This window comes from Exophiala spinifera (assembly GCF_000836115.1).
Source record: "Exophiala spinifera strain CBS 89968 unplaced genomic scaffold supercont1.8, whole genome shotgun sequence".
NCBI lineage: Eukaryota > Fungi > Ascomycota > Eurotiomycetes > Chaetothyriales > Herpotrichiellaceae > Exophiala > Exophiala spinifera.
The window spans coordinates 2,357,172-2,381,775 of NW_015622520.1; the positions used below are offsets into that span (position 1 = coordinate 2,357,172).

General features: G+C 54.0%; 9 protein-coding genes across 9 annotated transcripts; 5 read left to right on the forward strand and 4 right to left on the reverse strand.

Moving 5' to 3' along the window:
* Positions 1-351: 351 nt before the first annotated feature.
* PV08_10909 (uncharacterized protein) lies at positions 352-1,821 on the forward strand (the record flags this gene model as incomplete). Its single annotated transcript, XM_016385221.1, has 1 exon — positions 352-1,821. One exon carries the CDS (start codon positions 352-354, stop codon positions 1,819-1,821), a length of 1,470 nt encoding a protein of 489 aa, XP_016231823.1.
* Positions 1,822-3,322: 1,501 nt separating this feature from the next.
* On the reverse strand, positions 3,323-5,371 carry PV08_10910 (uncharacterized protein; the record flags this gene model as incomplete). Its single annotated transcript, XM_016385222.1, has 5 exons — positions 3,323-3,494; positions 3,557-3,648; positions 3,721-4,537; positions 4,599-4,685; positions 4,746-5,371. 5 exons carry the CDS (start codon positions 5,369-5,371, stop codon positions 3,323-3,325), a joined length of 1,794 nt encoding a protein of 597 aa, XP_016231824.1.
* Positions 5,372-6,244: 873 nt separating this feature from the next.
* On the forward strand, positions 6,245-7,885 carry PV08_10911 (uncharacterized protein; the record flags this gene model as incomplete). The annotated part of the gene is made up of 1 exon (XM_016385223.1): positions 6,245-7,885. The coding sequence occupies one exon, from the start codon at positions 6,245-6,247 to the stop codon at positions 7,883-7,885; it is 1,641 nt and encodes a 546-aa protein (XP_016231825.1).
* Positions 7,886-8,418: 533 nt separating this feature from the next.
* On the forward strand, positions 8,419-8,862 carry PV08_10912 (uncharacterized protein; the record flags this gene model as incomplete). The annotated part of the gene is made up of 1 exon (XM_016385224.1): positions 8,419-8,862. The coding sequence occupies one exon, from the start codon at positions 8,419-8,421 to the stop codon at positions 8,860-8,862; it is 444 nt and encodes a 147-aa protein (XP_016231826.1).
* A 648-nt stretch (positions 8,863-9,510) lies between these two features.
* On the forward strand, positions 9,511-14,241 carry PV08_10913 (uncharacterized protein; the record flags this gene model as incomplete). Its single annotated transcript, XM_016385225.1, has 8 exons — positions 9,511-9,699; positions 9,786-10,001; positions 10,075-10,366; positions 10,497-10,637; positions 10,691-10,864; positions 10,918-10,942; positions 11,066-11,498; positions 11,587-14,241. The coding sequence occupies 8 exons, from the start codon at positions 9,511-9,513 to the stop codon at positions 14,239-14,241; spliced, it is 4,125 nt and encodes a 1,374-aa protein (XP_016231827.1).
* Positions 14,242-14,759: 518 nt separating this feature from the next.
* PV08_10914 (uncharacterized protein) lies at positions 14,760-15,777 on the reverse strand (the record flags this gene model as incomplete). Its single annotated transcript, XM_016385226.1, has 3 exons — positions 14,760-14,983; positions 15,131-15,291; positions 15,515-15,777. The coding sequence occupies 3 exons, from the start codon at positions 15,775-15,777 to the stop codon at positions 14,760-14,762; spliced, it is 648 nt and encodes a 215-aa protein (XP_016231828.1).
* Positions 15,778-16,256: 479 nt separating this feature from the next.
* PV08_10915 (uncharacterized protein) lies at positions 16,257-18,137 on the reverse strand (the record flags this gene model as incomplete). The annotated part of the gene is made up of 5 exons (XM_016385227.1): positions 16,257-16,809; positions 16,870-17,291; positions 17,347-17,781; positions 17,829-17,966; positions 18,045-18,137. The coding sequence occupies 5 exons, from the start codon at positions 18,135-18,137 to the stop codon at positions 16,257-16,259; spliced, it is 1,641 nt and encodes a 546-aa protein (XP_016231829.1).
* A 660-nt stretch (positions 18,138-18,797) lies between these two features.
* Positions 18,798-20,909, reverse strand: PV08_10916 (uncharacterized protein; the record flags this gene model as incomplete). Its single annotated transcript, XM_016385228.1, has 7 exons — positions 18,798-19,247; positions 19,304-19,519; positions 19,590-19,731; positions 19,786-20,050; positions 20,103-20,214; positions 20,297-20,416; positions 20,472-20,909. The coding sequence occupies 7 exons, from the start codon at positions 20,907-20,909 to the stop codon at positions 18,798-18,800; spliced, it is 1,743 nt and encodes a 580-aa protein (XP_016231830.1).
* A 1,222-nt stretch (positions 20,910-22,131) lies between these two features.
* PV08_10917 (uncharacterized protein) lies at positions 22,132-23,974 on the forward strand (the record flags this gene model as incomplete). Its single annotated transcript, XM_016385229.1, has 5 exons — positions 22,132-22,304; positions 22,357-22,405; positions 22,461-22,631; positions 22,696-23,094; positions 23,147-23,974. 5 exons carry the CDS (start codon positions 22,132-22,134, stop codon positions 23,972-23,974), a joined length of 1,620 nt encoding a protein of 539 aa, XP_016231831.1.
* Positions 23,975-24,604: the final 630 nt, after the last annotated feature.

Sequence of the window (24,604 nt, forward strand, 5' to 3'; positions counted from 1 at the left end):
CGTAGAACCCCCCACCCATGACTTACCTATACTCGTAGACAGTTCTGACCCAGTTGAGAAAACTGCGGCGTGTGGACGGAATTGAGGCGGTGGCCTGTTGCGGCACGTGTGGCTGGTGGGCCGGTACTAACTGAGTTACTGCCACCATTAACCAGAAGTCTCGTAACCGACCAGTGACCACGACAACCACTACAATCACAACAACCGCCCTCCGCGTTAACTACGGTCACAACATGTACAGGCTCCCATCCAAGGTTGTGCTATCTGCCAACCACCCGGCCCATCGCATCACGGCGGCTTTCTATGAATTGTAAAGCTGTCCTCTCGGCTTCAACCCGAGTTCTGTGAGAAATGGCAGAAACCCGAGTCAAGGCCGCGCCGGTTCGGGCTGGGTTCGCGCAGGCCTGTGACGCACGTCGACGGCGCAAGGTGCGATGCGATCGTAGCGAGCACTGCAAGAATTGTGTGCACGCTGGCCTTCCATGTGTCTACAGCGATCGCAAGGATGCTGCAAGGTCACGGATGTCTATCGTTCGAGGAGGAGTCATTGCAATGTGTAAAACCGCGAAAGACCAGCAACGGCATGCGTCGGTGACATCAATCAGGACGAACTCGACTAGTACCAGCACCCAAGCTCTGCTGTCCATGTTCCCCAAGACTTATTTTTTGGATCTCATCAACGACTACTACACGTACGTGTTCCCTACGGTCCCCGTCATTGGGCGCGAGGAGTTTCGGCAAGCAATCAGGAATATGGCCTGTTCCAACCACGATACTGCTCTGGTGTTTTGTCTGGCGGCCCAAACCATTTACCTATCTCGTGCCTTCAGCTCGCGGCCTCCAGTCACCAAGGACGATGTCAGGACACTGTTCGAGATGACCTTGCGAGCCCGAGAACCCTTACTCAGCGTGCAGCAAATAACCTCGGCTTCGGTGCTGGTATCCCTACTCGTATCTACAGGTATGATTGACACGTTCAAAGACCAGGCCATGGGGACGTACTATAATCGAGAGGCCATCGCTGGCCTGCAGGCGCTGCGGGTTGACGACAGCGAGCATCAAAGCTCTTTGGAGCCACAGGTCGCGGCTCAAAGGGAACGTCTCTACTGGATCGTCTTCATCCACGACCGATACCACTCGTTGCAGAACGACCAGCTGAGCAACCTTCCTCCATTGGCCTTCTGTACACCGCAGGGTCTCGGTGACGTGCCACCCGACACAGACACATGGCTGGATCAGGAGGTCAGACTCTTCAGGGTCGTGGATGACGACTTCCTGCGCTTCCACAAGGACAAAGGTGATCCCCGCCTCACGCGCGAGTGGATCGTCGAGAAACAACTACAGCTGGGCAGTGACGCTGAAGCGTGGATCCAGACGGTCCAGCAATTTTCTGAACTGCAACAGATGGACCTGATTGTCACGAATTACTGGTTGCGGACTGTGCTCTGGCGCATAGCCTTGTTTCGGTTCCCATTGATGTCCAACCAGGGAGATGCCCACCAGCGAATCTTGACCTTGGAATATCCGATGCACTTGTCCCGTCCACTCAGACATCTCTTGACCACCAGATCCCGAGCTGCAGTAGAGTTTCATGGAGAGGGTATGCTGCAGAAATTATTTGACATTACCTGCACCGTGGCAGACGTTTTGCTGAATGTGCTGGCCCACACGTGGGATGTCGGAACAAGGTCAGCACAGTTAGAAAACTTCGTTTTCCTCCACGCATTCCTACTCGGTATGTCCAGTTTGCCAGAAGCGAAGAGACGTGTACTACACGAAAAGATGGGGGAAGTGCAAACAGTCTTCCCAGAAATGGGTTGAATACAAAAGAGTGTCTCGATTCCCGTCACGCTTGGATCGAAAACGCCAAAGAACTGCCATCGAGTGGTTCATTCTGATCAAGAGTTAGGGCAGACGCTGGAATCCAGCGCCTTGCCACGTGGTGGACACAACATTTGAGCTCGCAACAAATGCCAGCTCCGACGCAAGCCATTCGTGCAACATCCTGAAGCCCGCTTTCCACGCAAACCCCTGCTCAGTCATGCAGGCAAAATATATGGATATTGGACAGCGGGGCCTCTAGGCATATACGCGCGAACAGATCACTGTTTAGCGACTTAAGGCCCTATAACACCTCCCTAAACTGGGGGGAAAGGTCAAATACTCCAGTTAAATGGGCTGGAGACATCGAAATCAAGTTCCCATCAACGGGGCAAGTCGGCACTATATCTGACGCCTTATATGTGCCTGAACTAGGTCTAAATCTATTAAGTCTGGGCCTATTGACTCAAAAAGGGGTCGATATCCAAATAAGACCTAATGAAATAGGTCTATATGGAAAAAGGGGCATTATAGCTGAAGGTTTTTATCTAAAGAACCTTATGGCTATAGCCACAGAACCCTCTAAACCTGAACCTGAGTACAATAACATAGAGACTCAAGACAATATATGGCACCTAAGCATGGGCCATATAAGTGAAAAGGCTATAAATCAACTAGGCAAAACCACTACAGGGTATAGAGAGGTTAAAACCCCTGGAACAGGCCTAAAAAGGTGCGAAACATGCCTAGAAACAAAGGTAATATCTAAGGTTAGTCGAGAACCTATATCTAGGGGCCCCAGAGGTCCTAGAAAAGGTCCACAGTGATATCTGTGGGCCTATATCCTCTGAAAAGAGATATTTTGTCTCTTTTATAGACGACAAATCACGAAGTTATGCGACTATCAGACGAGTTAGCGGCTCGGAATCTCCCTATTCCTATAAAGGTTATAGTGGTTTATGCCCTAAATAACCTAACCAGCGAATATGGAAATGCGGTGGCCATTATAGCTCAACACCTAAGGACTCACTGATCGAAAATATCGATTTAACAGCTATATTTAGCTATTTAATCGACGAAAATAGGCGCTTAGAGTCCTAAAGAGCCCAAGGAAATGGCTCTACCCTCAGAAGCGCCTAAAAAGGCTAAAAGCAAGCCTAAATGTGGCTTCTGTAAAAAGACAGGCCATTTAAAGGAAGAAAAGTGCTGGTTAAAGAACCCGCATGTAAAGCCCAAAAAGGACCCTAAAGGGGGCAATAAAGAAGAGACCCTTCTATCTCATGAGGAGTCTAAAGAGCCTGAAGAATTAGCCCTATCCATTAGCCCTATCCATGTATTTCTACAACCGACCTAAATCACCACAAGGTCACCCATCTAGCAGAGTGACCTTTTCACTTTCATGAACTTTGTTCGAACCTGGCGGAGATGAAGCTGTATTTGTCCCACCCGAAAGATCCAATTCCGCCTTCGCCAAAGCCTGCCTCCAGGCTTCCTCTGCTGATTAATTTGGGGCTCCGTATTCTCTCTCGACAGTGTGGGAATCAGGCTTTCCCGTCACTGCCTGTGACACAACCACCAAGTTGTCGGATTGGAATGGATCTACATGAACCTTGGTGAATTTCCGGGCACTGACGCGGTTTTCGAAGAGGACGTCAAGCTCGGCGTAGGTCAGGCTGTGATCGCAGGTCGTCAGTACCCACGAGACCGTGCATGCGGCGGTGTGAAAAGAACATACCCTTTCGGTTCTGGAAGGCGGAAATAAGTCCAGACCAAACCCAGCAAATTGATCCCGGCCCAGAACAGGGATGTTTTCGCACCCCAGTTCCACTGTATCTCCGTGTCAGTTGGTTTGTTTGAGCAGTCGCGAGGGGTGGCATGGGAATTCGGACGGAAACTTACTGCGGTTGGATTCATGAACTTTGGCTGCAGCAGACCGATCAATATGCCAGCCACGTTGTAGACGGTCCGAGAAATCACCACGGTCTTGATCTTGAGTCGGGTCGAGGGCATTTCGGCAACGAGCGAATAGCAGACTGGCCCCACGGTCAAGTCGTAGATGAAGGTCAAGAAGAGCATCAAGCCACCGATGGCCCAACCTGTTGGCGACGACAACTTTGGAATCCCAAGAAATCCGATGGCCAAGAGACCAACGAGCATGACGGCTTGGCCCCAGAGGTACAAGGTGCGCCGGCCAAAGTGAGGCATCAAGAACCAGGACAAAACGGTTCCCGCAAAGGCCAGAGCAGAATTTCCGACCCCCAAGTCGTAGGCACTACTCTTGGAGAGGCCGACTTGGGTCATGAAGTAAACTGCCCAACCGATCATGGCGGATCCGCACGTTTGCTGCATGAGCCAGGTCATGACGGTGACTTCGGTGCGTCGTAGGTCGGTGCCCTTGAAGCAGTCCGTGTACGCTGTGCCGGACGACTGTTGGATTTCCAGCTGATTTGTGTGTATCATCATGGCCAGTGTGTTTTCGACATTGAAAGACGTGTTTCTCTTGGAAGTCAGTCTGTTGAGCGCGGCACGGGCGGCGGGGATCTTGCCATGTCGCACCAGCCACCACGGGGATTCGGGGGCGAAGAAGCAGACTATGAAAACCGGAAGGGGCCAGATCCATTGAAGTGCGAAGGGAATGCGATAGGCCCACTGGCTGTTCATGGTCAAGACGCCTCGAAGGGTCCCCGCGCTGATGAGCTGACCGATGACCCAGCATCTGGGAACACAGACGTCTTTAGAATTTGGGGAGTCCAAAAGTGCTCGAGTGGTACACTTACAGGTTGACGTAGGTTGTCAGGTATGGACGCAGAGCCACCGGCATCACGTCCGAAGCATACGTCACGCTGATGGTCTGGAAGATGCCCCTGAATCAAAGAAGAGCAGTCAGTATACGGGGCAGAACGATCGAAAACGTCAAACCATACCAGGGCAACCCTGTCAAGCAGTAGCCTGCAAGCAACATCCTGATATCAGTGGCGAAAAAGGTGACCAGCAAAAAGAGCGTAATCGCAACCAAGGCCCCCATCATGGTGTAGCGGTACCCAATGCGATCAGACACCCAGCCGTTGAGTATGAGCCCGATCATCTGTGCGACCGTCGTCCCGGTGAATGCTTGTTGCCAAGAGGAGGAGACGACATAGCTCTCGACGCCATCCACCATTGCAAGGTGACCATACTTCTTTGCGAATGCCGGGAGTGTCCAGAAAGACCCGAGGAGGGCGGTGTCGTATCCTTCCATGATGACGGCGAGCGAGAGGCCAAAAGAAAAGAACACACCCATGGGGTACAGACGTACGGCTTCCAGAAACCCCATGGACTTTTCGTCATCGGCTCCGTGTTTGGCATCGGTCGTCAGATCAGCCAAATTGGGGACCGCGGCCGACAGCCTGCGAAGTGTCTCGTCGGCTTGATGCACCATTGGAGTTTCCGCGACACTTGCAGTGCCGGCGACCTTGGGCGCAGGTGCCAGAGATGATCTTCGACTGCCAGCATTGATGCTGTAAATTTGAGCGTCGTCCCCGTAGGCTGTGGTGTTGCTGGAAGGCGACATTTGCCGTGTCGTGTTGCTTTTTGAGTGACAGTGGGTTCGCTTGTATCGTCTTGAGCAGGCGGATCTGGGCCGAGTATCAAATTGTTATCGAGATGACGAGTGTTGATGACCTGGACTTCTGTAACTTATATATCTTTTCCTCCAGAGTCTGGAACTGTCTCTGTAAAGGTGCGGGCCCCTCGCGTTCGGCCCTTTTCGAGCATACTGCTCAGAGAATCGACACTTGCTCTCCAGCTGCAACATCTGGACAGAAAGCTGGGGCTCCGCCTTCGCCTCAATTCGTGCCCTCCACAGTGTGTTGTCCCCCGCCGAGGGAGCAGGTAGGCTTACATAGAATTCAGCGAACTCGGACCGAGATCCATTCTTGAGGTCTACGATGCCAAAGTCAAAAGTGTGGCTTGGACACGTCGCCGTCTGACCTGACTTGTAGGAAAGAACTCGGTCCGAGATCTCAGACGTGACTTAAAAGGCACTGACTGCGTTTGTCGTGGGATCGCGCTGAGTGGAGGATGCTGTGGAGACTCGGGCCGAGGTGCGCCTTGACCTTTTCAATCTTGACCTGCCTCTCTTCCTTTCCAGGACGAAGAAGATGATGAATGATAATCCGCTCGACTATTCGGTCGCCATGCAAGTCGATTGCGAATTCAAGCGAGTCAAATTGATTAAATCCGTCCGCCGCCCAATCCAGCGTGCCGTTGCTGCAGGGTTTACCAGCAAGGCGTTGCTTGACCGTAAAGTGCGGTGCTGGGCAAATTGGTAGGGTATATCAGCGTGCCGACCTGTCACCGTCATACGAGAAAAGTGATGCTGCGGTTCTTGATCACATCGCTCATTTTACAGACGACGCTCGCTTCGTCCGGACTACATCTCATGATGGACGGTTCCCTCATGGACCTGCGTTCAGGACAATTATCTCCACCTTACGACGGCGACGACGTAGTCTGTCGAGGCAGTTTACGGCCGCAGCTTCACTTCTCCGCGCCCAGGGGCTTCATCAATGATCCCAACGGGTTGTTCTTCGACGAGACCGAAGGCACCTGGCATCTCTACTATCAATACAACCCGACCGACACTGTAGCGGGAAACCAACACTGGGGCCACGCGACCTCTCACGATCTGTACGTGTGGGATCATCAGCCCATCGCGCTCAGTCCCGCCAGCGATGCCGAGGGGATCTTTAGCGGCAGCGTTGTTTTGGACCCGGACAACACGTCTGGGTTTTTCCCGGACCAGAAGAACGGCGTTCTGGCATACTATACGCTCAACACGGCTGACGAGGAGACGCAGCACGTGGCATACAGCCGAGACGGCGGTTACACGTTCACCAAGCACGCCGCCGGCAACCCCGTGCTGGCGATTGGGAGTCACGACTTTCGAGACCCGAAGGTGTTCTGGTACGGGGACCACTGGGTGATGGTGGTGGCGTGCGCGCGCGAGCACACCGTGGGCATTTACACCAGCCCAGATGGCCTCGAGTGGTCTCACGCGTCGAATTTCTCTCACACAGGCCTGCTGGGGTCGCAGTGGGAGTGCCCGAACTTGGTTCAAATGCCGGTCGAACGCGAAGACCAGCCCTTGTGGCTGATGTATATCTCGATCAACCCGGGCGCACCGCAGGGGGGGAGCATCGGACAGTACTTTGCGGGCCACTTCAACGGCACACACTTCACGCCGGTCGACTCTGCTGCGCGCATCGCCGACTGGGCCAAGGACAACTACGCCACGCAGTTCTTTTCTGGGATCCCTGCCGGCCACAAGCAAGTCAGTATCGCCTGGGCAAGTAACTGGCAATACACGAACAAAGTGCCCACCGGACCCACGGAAGGATGGGCGAGCGTCATGAGCCTCCCGCGCACGAATTGGCTGCGCAAGTCGCCGGACGGAACAGGATACACGCTCGTGTCGCTGCCGTACAATCTCGACGGCCTGCGCTCCCAGAACGCCCACGGCTGTGTCGAGCGTGAACTCGGGCGGTCAACTGGGCTCTCGCGGACCCGTGTCGACGGTCTACTGGCCCGAAAATCCGAGGGGGGCGACGGCAGCGGTGCGTTTCTCCTCGACGTCAAAGCGACCGGGCTCGACCTCAGATCTGCCCCCGGCGGATCCATCAATTTCACCATATTCTCGACGCTGTCGGGCGAGAAAATCACCGGAGGGGTTCGGTTCGAGGGGCCCAGCGGCGATGCGACCGTCTGGGTCGACCGGGGCGGGATCCGCGGCTGGGACAACCCGTTCTACACCAACCGGTTCTCGGCCGCGCATTTCCTCCCGCCGCCCGTGGTGTCGTTTGATTTCCAGATCGTCGTCGACCGGAGCATTCTCGAAATCTTCAGCGTGGACGGCGACAAGAGTGCCACGCTCATCTACTATCCGGAGCAGCTGCTGGATGCCGTCGACGTCGAGCTTGTGGACGTGAACGCAGAAGCCCGCGTCCACGTGCATCTTTATCCGCTGCGACCCACGGCATCCGGGGCGACGAACGGGCCTCGGATTGCGAATTGCATAGCTCCCTAGTTAGCTATAGATTGCCACTCCTTTTTTTTTGATGATGGAGGCCTTGTGTGAAACCTGGAGTTGTCCCGCAGCTTAGACTTTGTTAATCTAACGTTAGCTATTTGGGTTTAGTCCAGCCTCGCCAATCGCTTCTGGCTTATGGCTTATGCATGACCTGCCTCATGCGGCGGCCGCCTTGTGGATCCCTGGCTTATGGCTGCGGCTTATGCGCCATGCATGAGTTTGCCAGAGTACCCTCGATCGACCACCACCTTCGGCGTACTCGGTTTCCTGAGCTTGAAACACCACAACGGTGCAATGGACTCAAGAGTCCAGCTATATAAACGTCTCTTCCTCCGTGCCAAAGGGAGACCACCAGACAACCAGTGAAGTCCAGTCCAGTCCAGTCCAGTCTAGTCCAGTCTAGTCCAGTCTCGTCGAGTCTCGTCGCTATACTCGCCCTGCGACAACCCAAGACATTTACATCATCACAGCGTGTCCATCAAAGCAACCAACCTCTCTCTTCTCGTTACTTTCGTCTTGTCACTGCAATCATGGGTCTCGTGGAAATCAAACTGGTCGACCTCGCCGAGCCGGCCCGGCTTCTCCCAGAGGACAAACCCGTCGTGCTGGTCAACCTGATCAAGTTCAAGGCGCAGGCAACGTACCCCGAAGGCTCGCCTCACACGGCCATCCCGGGCCGCGAGGCATACTACACGCGCTACGTGGCGACCTTCAGCGAGATCTCCGCTTCTCTGGCTTCGACCCCGGACGACAAGTTCAAGCCGCTGTACCTCGGCAACGTCGTGGCGAACATGCTCGCGAAGCCGTACGGAGGCGACGAGTCCTTTGACATGGTCGGCATCATCCAGTACCGCAACTTTGGCGCGTTTAGGAAGGTCATCGAGAGCAAGGAGTACGAGGAGAGGGCTCTGCCGCACCGGCTGGCCAGCATCGAGGATTACAGATTGTACGTGGCGACGGAAATGAGTGTGTAGAGACGAGAATCTAAGTGGATAAGAGGATGGGCCGGCTCAGGCTTGTCACTTGATTCTGCCGTGCATTCCGGGGCAGCGTGGGAACCGGCAAGTCGTAAATTCTGTTCCAAGGTGGCCGTGTCAGGTCTGTAGACAAGCCGAATTTCAATGCTGGGTCGGTTGTTGGGAAGGAGGCTCGAAATAGAGAGAAGGCACCTATGAGTGGGTAGTCGGTGTGAGCCACACGGATCAATCGCGCCCAGCCCTTGTACTCGTACTCGTACCTATCTAGTTGCCAATTTTATCGCCTCTCCCTTGGCCCAGAGTATCTGTAACTCGGGTCAAGCTTCATCATTAAGGTCCGTTATCCTGCTCCCCCATGCAGCGCCCCAGCGCCACGAAGCCTGATGCTACGAGCTTCTGATACATCTCCCACGACGTTGGATGGGATGGCGCGAAAGCGGTCCAATCAGGGCGTGACAGGTTAACCAGTTGCGCCACATCGTGAAGATGGCGGGGTTGATTGTTCGATTCGACGTCAAACGAACTGACTGTAAGTATTCAATCCTGGCTTCAGATTTATTGTCGTAGCACCGTTCGCCGAGATTGTTATCCTCTTGCTGCCTTCAGACCCCGGAGCTGCAGCAGTGGCAGGCCCGCGCCGGCAGGATGTCCCTACCTACGTCAGGCTCAACAGGCGGCACCGGTGCCACTGGGGCCGCCGTGCCGCCGCAGACCAAGGACCAATCCACCGTTTCTTCGAAAGATCCTTGGGAGGAGGCTTTCGACACTCTAGACATTGAAACACAGAGCCAGTTCAAGAAGGATGACACAAATCTCTTGGGCATTCTACGCCAGGTGGGTAAAGGCTGAGCTACGTTGTTTGACGATAGGTAACCTGCAAACTCCAAACTCAAGCTGATACATTACTCTTTTTCGTTTAGATCCAGACAAGTACCGAGGAGAATAAAGCTCTTTGCCTTGAAAAGGGATGGAAGGCGTATCGCAATAAGAAAGGTGAAGACGTCAAGCTACGGCATGTCCTCGAGAAGATCTCGGCCTGGGTGACAGAAATCATCAGCATCGTCGAGGTACCGGTCTCATTCGATCCGAGCAGCCATGCAGCATTGCCTTGGGCGGTCATCAAGTTCCTCGTCACGGTAAGTCAGGTCCAGGCGGGTTCTTGTCTCTTCCACGAAGACGCTGGACTCTCTCATGTCTGGGTGAATATAGGTCGGCACCAACGATGTCGCAGTATTCAGCAATATGAGCGAATCCATTGAATCGGTCTCTCGTCTGATAGCGCGATATACAATCTTCGAAAAGCTTTATTTGCGTGAGGCGGACTGTGAATCTGGCCCGCAGCTTCATGAGGCTCTCCGGGAGCTCTACGCCGCAATACTCCGATATCTTGCAAATTCCAAACGATACTTTAGCGGTAATTCGATCAGTGCGTCTTATCAAGATATCAAAATCAATCCTCGGATACTCACGATTTTCTCTAGAAAGATTCGGTCGAAGCCTTGTGGAAATGCTTCGCAAGCAATACGACGATCTGTGGTCGAAGATCATCGAGGTCGACGTGGACTAATGGGCAGGATTGGTTGACGCCGAGTGTACGTTGTTGTTCCCGTCTTTGGTGCTGGTGAATCAAGCTAAGTATTTGGAAGTCCAGCGAAAGATGGCCAAAGACTCGGTGGCGTCCTATGAGACTCTCAGAGCTATGCTGCACAAGCTTGATCGGCCGATTATGCAGCTAGCTGACTCGCTGTCTGTTATACAAGATAGATTCAAGAGTAAGTCTCCATGCTCTCCTGTCTCATTGTCCGCAATAGTCATATTCTCTCAGGTGAAGAGAGGAAAGAGGTGTTCTTATGGATGTCGGAAATCGAGTATAGAGAACACCATCAGGACCTATCCAAGGATGTATTGCCCAACTCTGGGCAATGGTTGTTGAAAGGTCGCGAATACATCGAGTGGGGACAGTCGAGTGTGTCTTCCATACTCTGGCTTCATGGTATACGTGCGTGCCCTTCAAGCCATTCATATCTGGCGTCATGCTAACCCTATATACAGCTGGGTCAGGGAAAACAAAGCTCGTGTAAGTTGGCTGAGGAGAAGAGGACGCTGTTGTGCAGTCCAATTTCACACGCAAAACGGCTCAGAAATGGGAGACAGCTGTGTATGACAACAATCTTTGCTGACTGTTTGAATGCCGGGGCAGATCGACCGTCATCAACGACGTCTTCGAGGCCCACTCAAATATGATTGCACCTCCGATTGCCTTCTTTTACTGCGTCAGAAACGACGCTGAGCGGGAACGGGCATTGCCAGTCGAGATCCTGCGAGCCATATTAAGACAACTTTCCAGCACGCAGCCGGACCAGCCCATCAAGGAGCCAGTTGCCACGGAGTATGAAAGTCGCAAGAAGAAAGGCGATGAAGATTGTTCCAAAATCCGCAAGTTGACGGTTGAGGATTGCACCAGACTGATTCTTGCACTTACGAACCACAGTCCGGCAACGATCATCATCGACGCCCTCGACGAATGCGACGAATTCTTGCGTCACGAGCTCCTCGAAGCGCTGGACGAGATTGTAAGCAAATCTTCGCAAGTGGTCAAGGTATTTGTCTCAAGCCGGGATGATGTCGATATTGTAAGCTTTCTTCCCTTTCTTCCCGCAAGATTCTGGAAAATGAAGGGAGATGGTTCTCTACTAAGACTCCAATCTTGTGCTTCGATAGGAACTTCGTCTCCGGCAGTCGAAAAATATCTCCATCAGTGCGGATAAGAACGGCCAAGATATCGAACGGTTTATCGAGTCGGAAATTGACAAGTTGATTGCCAGAAAGCTCTTGCTGGATGGCAAGGTGTCCCCAAGGCTTAGAGGGAAGATGACCAAAGTTTTGAACAAGGGTGCCCAAGGCATGTTTCAGTGGGTTGCCCTATCACTCGACGTGTTGCGGCGGATCAAATTCAAGCCGGATTTTGAAAAGGCGTTGGGGCAATTGCCCGAGTCTCTGTCCGCCCTTTACGACACAATTCACGCGCGGATTGAGAAGACCGAGACCAACGGCCGTAGAGTGGCAGTGGCGACCTTGAGCTGGCTTCTCTGTGCCCAGCGCTTACTCTCTACGAGGGAGCTCGTTGCAGCCGTCTCTCTCGATGTTGAAGTAGACGACGAGACCCCGCCCGTGTCGTATAACACCGATCTTGATCCAGACGACGAGTTGTCAGACGCCGAATCGGAAGGGGAGCCCGGTTCAGTGTCCATAACCGATATCATTCGGTTGTGTCATAACCTGGTGATAGTTGATTCGGAGCTAGACGTCTTCCGCTTCTCGCACCAGTCGGTGCGAGAGTATCTCCAGTATCGGAATGATTATATCGCTGCGGAATTGCATGCGCTGGCCGTTGAGAGGTGTCTCCACGTCTATTTGGTGGGGGGAGTCATGTCGAGGTCTCCCGCCATCTCGACTGTAGTTTCTTGGGGAGATCTCCTCAAATCATACGCACGCTTGTACTGGCCCGCACACTATCAAGCTGCCGAAGAGATCATGTCGGCCATGCTCAAGGAGAGGATATTGCCATTCTTCGTGGAAGAGAAAAGGACATCATTAGCGTATACAACCTGGGCAAGAGAGATCAACTCCGAATATGCGGACAGAAGTGACATTTTCCGCGCCTTGGATTCGAAACGACGAGATCGTCTGGGCCATCGGATATGGTCTGCGGCGCTACGGCCACCATCGCCTTTCCGTGCAGCTTGTGCTTTTGGCCTTTTTTCTTTGCTGGAAGAACTGGACAAAGTCTCGCAGGATAGCTTGAATCAGCTTGCGTTGAGCGGTGACAAGCTCCATTTACTCCATATCGCAGCAAAAGAAGGCCACGGCCAAATTGTGGAACGGCTCCTCGGGGAAGGTTTCGATCCGGACACCAGGAATGAGTACGATGAAACGCCCTTGTTGTCAGCCGCGAAAGAAGGCAGAGAAGTAATTACGAAGGTATTGGTCAACAACGGCTCCAACTTGGAGGCATCAGACGAAGTTGGAACACCGTTAATATGGGCAGTAGTACGTGGAGACGAGGCGGCTGTCAAGATACTTCTCGAAAAAGGCGCCAACTTCGAGGCATCAGGGGCATTCGACATGACACCGTTAATGTCTGCAGCACAACAGGGAAACGAGGCGATTGTCAAGATGCTTCTCGAAAAAGGCGCCAATCTGGAGGCATTAGGGGCGAACGGCAGGACACCGTTAACGTATGCAGCAGAACTGGGAAACGATACGGCTGTCAGGATGCGTCTCGTGAATGGAGCAGATTTGGAATCGCCGGCCGAAGTACAAGGTTGGCCCGCACTGTTGTTGGTACCACACCCAGTAGATGTAGGGTTGGAGTGGCGAGGGCATAAGGAAGTGGTGATGATGCTTCTCAGAAAGGGTGTGATCCGAGACTCTAAGAATGAAGATTACGACGACATCCAGCTGTCGGTAGCGGCAAGGTTTGGGGACGAGGCTGCCGTCAGGGCCTTGGCTGACAAGGGCGCTGATCTAGAGTTTGTGGACGACATTCACGGCTTGGCGCCACTATCTTGGGCGATTCGAGGGGGCTTTGAGGCGATCGTAGAGTTCTTGGTGGAGAAAGGTGTCGATGTGGAGTCCAGAGACCACGGAGTATACGGGGGGACACAGCTGATATGGGCAATAATGACGGGCAACACAGCGGCGGCGAAGTTGTTACTGGAGAAAGGCGCCGATGTTGAGTCGAGGGATTGGAGGTACGGCTGGAGCCCGCTAACATGGGCGGTTGTCGACCGTCGGCGTTCGCTGGTAGAGCTGTTGCTGGAGAAAGGCGCCGACATCGAGTCGAAAGATCAATTCAAAGGTCGCACACCGCTATCGTGGGCAGCCGAGAGGGGTGAGGCAGCGACGATGAAGCTTCTACTCGAGAAGGGCGCCGACACCGAGTCAACAGATCAGGAAGACGGGTTGACACCGCTACTGTGGGCAGCGCGCGCTAGGCGTGAAGAGCTGTTCCGGCTCCTTCTTGACCAGGGTGCACGTCTCGAGGAAAGGAAATACAAGGGTGGGAGAACGCTGCTGTGGCAGGCGGTGGAAAACGGGTGGGAAGACATAGTTCAAATCCTCCTCGAAATGGGATTCGACGCCGACTCCAAGTACAACTTCTGGGGCCTCTCGCTGCGCGAATGGGCGGCAAAATCCAGGCAACAGTTGACGGACAGCATGTGGGCGCTGATCAATGCGGGCGTCGACGTCGAGACAGAGGACTCAGAGGAGAAGAGGAACGAAGAACCGTCCTTGAAGGCGCCAGAAATGGGACATGAGTGTTACGTTTCGCTCCACCCGGGGTATAAATTCTTGAACAAGTGGGAAGTATAGAAGGCGAGGTCACCGAGAGTGTAGTACAAGAGCGAGTACAAGAGCGAAGCAACCACGGCCCAAGACGGAGAGGTATTTCAATATAATCGTGAGCGAAGTTGACTAGTTAGTGAACCGCCCTGATTCTTAATGAGTCTCACCAATCCGCACTAATCATGTCAGTCGAGGTCGCGTGCTGCTCTGCCTCGATTATCCAGGTCACTCGCCTGATCTTCCACCCTTGGTTCATAGGCTGTCGTTACAGCTTCGTATGCGGCCTGTTGATCAGGCCGTCTTGTAATAATGAGGAAGAAGGGAGTGGACACGTCGCTCTGTGACAGAGACTGCCGATGATATGTTGTCACTATGTTGTTTGTCCTACTGAACACAAACATGTCGCACCGAATTTGTCAGGTCGAGGTTGTGAGCCTGTGGTGGATCGGGTACTCTCGCGTGTAGTACTTAGATCAGAGGTAGTTCGTCTCCGGTACCGTGAGGGCGTCGGCGAGTTGTTCCCCTGTCGTGATCTCTGTGACCTCTCACAACCCAGCAGTCATGGCGTATATCAACACACCCTCGCCGTTCTCCTGGATCCAGCCCTCCGAGTTGACCACGCCCTCGCCTATCCTGAACTGGTCGACCACCTTGAAGCCGAGATGGGCGTATACGTCTCTCGCGTGGTCGTTGGTCGCTTCGAGCCACGCGGGCAGGTTGTCCTCGCGGGCCTTTTCCAACATGGGACTGATCAATGCCCGAATGGCTCCTAGGTGGGCAATAACGGCACGCAGGTCAGAGTCAACACAACGACACAATGACAAATAGCACTTTGACAGATTTTCTTTTCTCCCCCGGAACGCGATCACTCGCACATCGCGTCTCGCCCATGTCCCGTAACCGTAACTGTACGTACCTCTGTCGGATCTATCTGGCATCCGCCCAATCAGGTTGAGATTCCAATGTAGTCGGTCGCCGAGGTGTTTCTTTTTGGCCTGCTTGACTTTCGTCGTGTACTCGAACACCCCCTCTGTGGCCGTGGTCGGGGGTTCGGGCTTTTCGACGCCGGGGGGGATCCTGATGAAACGAACGGCAGGTTAGGGCGAGCGTAATTCGTCAATCAGACTGAGAGAGAGACCGTTTGCGGAGGACGACAGCATGTGTTAACTTGCATGCAACCCCACACACACGCACACAAAACCAACCAACCCTCCGAATGACGGCCTTTTTTCAATGGGGGGTTGGGAATTGGTTTGTCTCGTCTTTGGATATTCGTTCGTCCGTTAGTTGAGGTACGTACCAGAGTGCCACCGCCGCGAAATCAGAACTCTGTAACAGCACAGACTCCCTTTCGAACCGCTTCTGCACGCCCGACAGCCAGTACTGCAGTCTCTCCTCGTGCTGCGAGAGCCTGGGGTGGTCAGGGCGAGATTCGCGGCCGAGGAACAGATATCGGTTCAGCTTGTCGTTGGCGAACGCTCTAGTGAGCACCTGGGCAAAGGGGACGAGTTCTTCTGGCTTTGTGACGCGGAGTGCCGGGCCTGCTACGGCCGTGAGTGCCATGATTTGAATGAACCCTTGTTGTCGGTTTGTTCTTTTTCTCTCAGAACAAAAAAAACAACAGCAAAAATGGCCCCCGAGGAACGAACCACCGAAATTCAAAAATCACATCAAGGTGTTTTTTTAATCAAAGAAAGAAAATTCCCAGTACAGGCGGGTGGGTGGGTTTCTTCGTGGTTACGACGACGTTCGCGACAAAAATGCTCCACGGTAAGAAAATAAGTAAGCAGAGTGACTCATGAAAGGAGGAACTTGGATATGGCGTCGTCGGAACTTTGTACAATTGTGCGATTGTGGGTCTGTGACTCCGCTCGAAAACTACCTGCCTAATGCGGATACAGATAACAGTTTACCTGCTTTAGATGGGGGACGTTCCGCAGGCAGGACGAGGTCAACTACTACAACTCTACAACACCACCTTCCAGAGTCACAACTAAGTACAAAAGATTCGCTCGCTCTCGGTCGACGACTCCCGCATCATCTCACAACTTGGCCTCGTTGCCCGCCTCTGCCTTTGCCATTTCTCTCATGATTCGCTTGAGTGCCTTGCCCGTGGCGTTTCGGGGCACCGCATCGACAAAACGGACTCCCCCCGTCAGTGACTTGTACTTGGCCAACTTCTCGTCACAGTACGATCTCACTTCGGCCTCGGTCAATTTCTTCCCCTCCGGCGTCGGTTTGCGTGCCACGTACGCTCGCGGCATTTCGACTTCCGGCTCGTCCATTTTCTGGATCCCGATCACGGCGGCGTCTTGGAGGTGAGGGTGCGCGAGCAGGACGCCCTCGATCTCGGCGGGAGCCACCTGGAACCCCCTCACCTTGATCAACTCCTTCTTGCGGTCGATGATGTACCACTTCTTGGTCCCGGCTTTGCAGTACATGACGTCGCCTGTCTTGAAGTACCCTTCGTCGTCGAACGAGTCGGCCGTCGCCGTGGGGTTGTCAAAGTAACTCGTGATGATCGTCGGACCTCGGATGCAGAGCTCGCCGGGAGTGTCGTAGGCCGTGATATCCTTGCCATCGTCGTCGATCAGTCTGGAGACGGGGTCAGCCCAGGTCAACAAATGAACAGAGAGCGCCAATTGCGCGGCTCACTTGATGTCCAGATTCGGTATCGGTCGGCCGACACTGCCCGTGTCGTCCTTTTCGGGGTAGTAGAACTTGGTGGCGACGCAGCTCGTCTCGGTCATGCCCCAGACCTGGGTGAAGGAGGTGTCGCCTCCCACGATGAGGAGCAGAGCATTCTGGTGCTCTTTGTCGAGCGGGCCGGCTCCGCAGAAGATCGCTTTGACGCCGGTCAAGTCGTAGTCGCGAATGCCGGGGAACTTCAGCATTGCCATGGCGACCGGAGGTACCAGGGTCATTTCGGTGATTCGGTACTTGGCGAGAGCTTCACACACAGGTTGCAGCTCGAACCGGCGCAGGACGTACGAGACGTGTCCCGCCCGCAACGGACTGACGTGGGCGCTGGGGACCATTGCCGCGTGGAAGAGTGGGAGGTACAGGAGGCGGCTAGGCTGCGAGGGAGACCGGTCAGGAACCGTGCTTGGTTCTACGGGTTACTAGACTCACCTCGTAGGAGGACGGGTTGTATTCGTACACCAACGTGTGCTGCGAGACGAGGTTGTAATGGGACAGCGCGGCGGCTTTGGGGAGACCGGTGGTGCCGCTGCTGAAGAGCCTTGCCGCCGTCGTGGTTCGCGACGTCCGCTCGTCGTCGAAGCGAACCCAGTCTCTCTCGCCATGGGCCAACAGACTTCTCCACGACACGAAGCCCGGTGGAATCGCCTCGTTTTGGGTGTCAAACATCATGATGCTCGATCGTGGTATGTCGCACTCCTTGGCGGCGGGAACGACGTTCGCAAGCAACTCGGGTTCTACGATCAGGAACTTGGCCTGGGATGTTTTGAAGTGGTGGGTGAGCTCGAACTGGGTGTACGCAGGGTTGGTGCCGGCAAAACAACCGCCGACGGCGACGATGCCCAAGAAGAGCATGGAGTAGTGTATCTGACCCGGTCAGCTTCAGAGGCCCAGGTTGCCGCGTCTCAGCTTACACTGTTGAAGCCATGGAGACAGACGCAGTCTCCAGGTCGGATGCCAGCTGCATGCAAGCCGGCGGCGAGCTGTCGTATGATTTTTCTGGCCTGGTTGCCGGAGATTGAGTTGGCCGGGTCCAAAGCATCGATGTAGACCTGAGGAGGGTGTCAACGGCCAGCACATCCGATTTCTTCTCCAGCATTGTTGCCGTGACGCGTGACGATGAGACTTACTGGCTTGTTCTGATCGAAGAGTGGCTCATCAAACATCCACGAGAGAATGTCTTTGTTGGAGATGGGGGCGGATTTCTCAGCGAGGAACGGCATTTTGACGATGAAGCTGGATGGTAATAATGGAAGGGCGCGGGTTTTCTCGCTGCAAAATCTCTGCCAGGTCCTTTCAAATTCAAAGAACTGAACCCCTGACTTAGTGCTGGACAAGGCCGACCGAGGGTTTGGACGCCTGAAAGCGACAATGATCCCGAGTCCTTACTCTGATCCACTCAGCAGCAAGAGTCAGGACCTCACTCAAAGATAGGACTGCGTAATGCCTGAGGTTGAGCCTCGAGTCTGCAGCTACAGTGTTCTCGGATTCGGACTGTCGGCGTCGACTGTGAAAGATGGTACAGCCCGGGTACTACGTAACGGGGTGGGTGAGGATGATGCTGGTGAATCAAGGCAAGGAATACGGTCGGTTCTTTGCAAGTTATGACGGTGAGCGGAACCCATCACGATCATTGGATCAAAGTCAGTCATCATTGTCTCTTCTAATACTTGGGTTAGTGTTGATGGCCGGCCGAGGTTCCCCTTCGGCTTTACGAGGCCACTGTCAATCCCCAAGAGGCACTAACCACCACCCCGGCTGGTGTTGAGTCAGTATCGTGGGGGCGACGCGGGGTAAGTTGACTACTCGTACTCGTAGTTGGTCGGTTCCGAGTCTTTCGTACCCGCACGCGTCGTATTCGTATCCCTTCTCTGTACCGGCCACTAGGCCGACCGCAACATGGTGGTCCTCAACGCCTGAGAAGCCACGCTCTGCACGACACCGTCCGTGTCGAAGCCGATGACAAACGCGTCGGTGGACAGGTTATCGTAGATGTTCTCGTCAATCTGGATCCAGTAGTCATTGTATTCTGCCCAAGGGTCTCCCGTGAAAGGCTCCCCGTCCGGGTTGACGAACGAGTCGAGGTGGTATTTGTAGTATGTGAGGCCGTCCGCCTCCGTGCTCAGCTCGGTCGGAAACAGCCGAAAGTCGTGAAAACTCGCGAGGTACTCCTGAGTCAAGAAATCCGTCCCGTTGCTCGTCCACTGCTCGACCTTGACCCCTGCTCCGCCGTCGACGGCCAGGGTGATGGACGAGTTGCGGTCGCTCGACCTGAATGTACCGGTGAAAGCTCTGCGGGCTTGCTCCTTGGCCGCGGCCTCCGCGGCTTTGTACTAGACGTCAATCGTCAAATCGCCGCGCCTCGCCAACATGTGCGAGAAATACTTACAAAGGTATCCACGATGATGCCGCGAACGGGAGGTACCTGGCGATTTGGGTTGTCGCCGGCGGTCATGACGGTGAACCCAAGGTTGTAGTCGGGGACAAGACCGAACATCGTGGAGTACAGGCCAATGTCTCCGGATTTGGTGTACGCGTCGACGATGCGGCTTGCGTTGATGACCGTGTCCGCGGGGACCGTGTACCTGTAGATTTCCCACGGAGCCTAGCAGCAAGAGTCAACTTCAGAAGCTCAAAGTGCCGTACCTCACAAAGGTGCAGAGAGTGTTACTCACCCCAACTGCCGCCTCCCACTGTGAGGTGAACGTCGTCGGTTTCATCCATCGGCGTGTGACGAACCCCGGGAGTAGTTTGTGGCTCAAGATGGCTTGACCCCAGGTCTTGAGATCTTTGGTCGACGTATACTGCCCACCAGCTCTTCGGCAACTGTTAGCCTAGACACCGCCGCTCGAGGATCAAGACGGGACTCACGGTCGTTGAATACCTATGTCGTAGGTGAAGATGGCGTAGCTGTCGTTTCTTGGGATGACGGCATCTGAACCATCACCGGGGGCCGTCGGTGTCGTCGAAGTCATCCCCAATTTGTCGTGGTAGAGATCTCGCATACCGTCCGAGAGGGACTTTCCCGTGATGTTCTCGTAGGCCAGGCCCAGGATGGCATATGCGAGATTCGAGTAGCTGGGGGTTGTGTATGAGGGAAACACGGGCGGGTGTTCAATGACCCCCTGGAGAAATTCTGTCGCCCGTCAGACGCACGTTACGCGTAGTCGCCAATGCGGCCAACTTACGTGCTCGTGTACACGGCGGAAGAGAGTCGCCGTAAGAGTTGCACTCAATGACGCTCTCGTTTCCCAGTGGAGGATACCCGTCCTTGTCCACTGAATTCGACACGGGCGGAGACTGAAACGACTGAATGGCAAGATCACCCAGGTGGACTAGAAAAGCTGTCAGCGATCTCATACCACATGCCCGGTCGGCAAACCCTCTCACAGTCACGTCCAATGCCGGAGGCTTGCGAGGCCAACGATCCGACGGTGACTTCGCTCCAATTTGTCGACAGGAGTGGATTCTTGTACGACTTCCCGGCGGCCTCCAATTCAGGCTTTGCTCGTCAGCAACAATGTCGGTCTCCCACAGGAGGTGAATGCTCTACTCACGACATATTTAGTTATTGGGTCCAAGTAAACCCCGTCCCCAATGTCGACCAGCCAATTGTATATGGTCAGAAGCTTGCCGAGACTCCCAGTCCGGTAGATGGTGTTCTCGCTGAGTTTGCCCTTGGTATACGAGCCGTTGAGCCCAGGAGCTTCGAAGTGGAACTCAAAGAGATACTCGTCACTGGTCAGATCGAAGACTGACGCCGAAAATGAAGTTCCTTGGTTGTCGAAGACGCCGTAGGTGTTGTTGCCCGTGGCGATGAGCTCATTGATGGCGTCCGTGGCTTGCCGTCTGGCAGTAGCAAAGGCCTGATACGAATGATTGGCCGCGGGCTGGTATATCGGACCCAGGGCGGCCAAATCGATCTTTTGGTTGGTCTGGCTAAGGGCACCCAGCACGAAGCCTGTAGACAAGAGGATGTTGGTGGTTCGACCCATCTTTGGCTCTCTGAAGTCTAGAGCCTGGCCTGTCCACGGTGATTGGAAACGAACGTACCGTGAGCCACACTAACTAGAGCTCTTCCTACCATGTACTCCTTTGCAGGGCTCATCGGCCAATTGGCACACTTTGAGAGGGTTCGTTTCTCTTATATCATTTCCACCGCCGCGATGGGATAAAATCTATCCGTTGCTCGTTCGACGTGAATTCGTCTCCAGGGACACCGATGTGACCCTTTGTCGTGCCAGTCAAGTATCCAGCTCACGCTAACAGGTTAGGACTCGATCAGGCCAAAGAGAGGCAGATGGTATTCGTAGTCACGAGCAGTATCACGCGGCCCACCCCACTCGAGATGGTCACCCAAAGCATGTCGCCTCCATGTCGGCTCTCCTCTTCAAGGTGAGTAAAGTGGAACATACTCCTCTAATCTTTTAAGCCTTTTAGTGATAACTCAGGGATGGGTCGAGGTGGATATGGTTCCAGCTATAAGCTTTGCTTGGTTGTAACTCCCTTGGTGGAACTGTTTATCCCCATGGTGTGCAGACCATACGCCTTCGGGCACTGTGCCAATGAAGAGTATCTCGTTTGAGATAAGGACGCTCTATTGTAAATTCGCGGACCTAGGGACGCATTCAAGAGTTGTGTGATGCGAGGAGCGAAGTACATGGGATGATGTTCCTCCGTGTCTCGTTCACCGGCCAAAAGATCAACGCCAAGACGAGGCGGGATCCGTACCATGTATCCACTCGCATCGTTCAGTCTATTCCGACCTCAGTGTATTCCTCGCGTGAGCCCCATCTGTCGGCAGAAGAACCATGTTGAGCCGATCAGAACGCCAGAACAGAATATTAGTGCTTTGAGACTGGCATGGATTAGATCGATTGAACACAGATAGGTTACCATCGGCTCGAAGGAAGCCGATGAGGCAGAGGGTCGTACGGTAAGGATGGGCGATAGAGGCGACCGTCTGCTATCCTAACACCACGTCTTCCGCCTCAAGATAAGCATGTCGAAGAGTTGTGATACATGGACCGTTTGCCTTGGCACAGGGCGACATTGGCTCGGCCTCCGCTTATCGACGGTGCTGAAGGAGTACTAAACCTCTGAGGATCCCATGTTATTCCTCCAAGCCTAAAGTCTCAACCATACAGCAGGAGAAGGTCATCAGTTTGGAATTGTCCTTGCTTGCAGTATTGACAGAACATATGCTCGCCGCTGACCATGGCTCCCAATCCAGATATTGATCGCGTGGCGACCGTCGACGAGGAAACCATCGATATTGGTGACAAAGAGCAAATCAAGATAGCAGAGGATGGCACTGTGGTTGACCATGGCCTGCACCGGGCACTGAAGCAGCGTCATCTGCAGATGATAGCTCTGGGGGGTGTCATTGGGTATGTAATGCTCTTCTTATTTAGACACACAGGCTGATGTTGTGTGCTCGAGTGCGAGTATCTGGTATGGAACTGGGTATGCAATTACCGACTCGGGTCCGGTGCGCAGTCGCATTTCCCCAACGGACGTCTGAGACGTACTCATCCAGGTCGTAGATTGGTGCCTTCATCTGCTTCATCATCATCGGCATCGATGTCTTCTTCATCATGCAGAGTCTCGGCGAACTGGCGACAATGTATCCGACTACCGGCGCCTTTACCGAGCTTGCTGGAAGATTCATTGATCCCGCAGTGGCTGTTGGCCTCGGATACAACTATTGGTATTTGGTGCGTTGACATCCAGCTGTTGAAAAAGAATCCCGGGTAATGACATTGCTGACAAGACACACAGTGGGCTTCCAATATCGCGGCTGAATACAATCTTATCAGCATCGTGATGAGCTACTGGACCGACAAAGTGCCCACCTACGGCTGGATCCTGATGTCGTGGGCATTTTACCAATGTCTCTCTTTCTTCGGCGTCATCATATACGGTGAAATGGAGTTCTGGCTGGCTCTCTGGAAGATCATCTGCGTCCTCGTCACCTTCCTCCTCACCATTCTGTGCAACACAGGCGCCATTGGTGGTGATTACATTGGGTTCCGATATTGGAAAACCCCTGGCCCTGTTGTCAACGGCATCAACGGATTCGGCCAATCTTTTGTTCTCGCCGCCGTGTATTACTGTGGCACGGAACTGGTGGCTATAACGGCAGGCGAAAGCCGCAGGCCGAACAGGGATGTACCCAAGGTAGGCCTCACAATCCTTGCCCGGAATCATCACTGACGAGGCGCAACCCTAGGCCATCAAAGCCACGCTTTTCAGAGTGGTCTTCATATACTGGGGCATGATTTTCTTTGCTGGAATTGCGGTGGCGTCTGATGATCCCGCCATTCTGACGGCCACGAGCAACACGGGCCTGTCGCCATTCAGCATCGCTCTTCAGCACGCAGGCTGGTCGCATGGTCCTGACCTGATCAACGCCTTCATCTTCACGGCGACATTCTCTGCGGTCAACTCGTCCATATACATTGCGTCACGGACGCTCTACTCCCTCGCAGACTCAGGGCGTGCACCTCGATTTCTCGCAAAGACAGGCTGGAGGGGCGTTCCCGTGTACGCGGCCATTGCCTCGAACGCTGTCGGTCTGTTGGCGCTCATCAACGTTGCAAGCGGCGCTGGAAAGGTCTTTGGCTACCTGATCGAACTGTCCGGCGCCGCGACCTTCATTGCCTGGGCGTGCATTGGCATCACGCATATCCGTTTCCGACAGGCGTGGAAACTCCAAGGCCATACGCCGGAGGAGCTACCGTTCCGAGCCTTCCTGTATCCGTGGGGCGCGTACTTCATCTCCGGGCTCAATATCTTTCTGCTCTTCATTCAGGGTTACGGAACGTTGCTGACGCCGTGGAAGCCAGTCGACTTTGTCTTCTCCTACATTGTCATTGTCCTGTTTGTGTTGCTTCTTGTTTTCTGGAAAGTGTACAAAAAGACAAAATTGGTGAATCTGGCCGAAGTTGACTTGCAGTATGGCAGAAGGACGTACTTGACCGGGCCTGATGAATCAGAAGAGAAGCCATCCATCCTCACGCGAGCAACACGGTCGCTTGGTCGACGATTCCGAGCTTGAGAGGTACGACCCGCAGCAACTAGCCATCTTGATGTCAATGGTCGTGTATCTAGAATAAAGTGCGGAGGTCAATCGAGGTCTGTGTAGCTCACTATCTACGTTGTCCATGAGAGCTTCGGCCACACCAGTCATCCATTCTGTATGTATGGTTCCTCCGTGGGGAGGTGGAAGCTGGCTTGTCTGTCTCTCCTTTGATGATGCTCGCCTCGGAAGCGTGCAAGCGAGAGTAGCCTTGAGCCAGCATCTCCTGAACGGAGGCCTGAGCGTTTATCTCCCCACAAATTCGACCCGCTGGAGAGCTTCGTCGCCCAGACCTACTCGTTTTAGCAGACCAGTCTCGACCATATATCCACCCGCCTGTCTTTTCGAATCCATCCGCTTCCCTTGTGAGGTCGTACGCAGTACCTATCTGTAGGCAAAGCAGTGAGCAAGTCTGGACGGACGGACATTCACGCTGGTGTCGCTTATCGGCGGCATACGCGACGTACGGCACGAAGGGGGAACCTCATCTAGTTGCGCTCACTCTCTCTCGTTTAGCACCTTCAAAGTTGTTCCGCTTCTGCGAGCTTTTGCGCGCATGTCATTTGTCTTTGCGCTAAACGGTCATAGACACTTGTAGACGCCATCAGT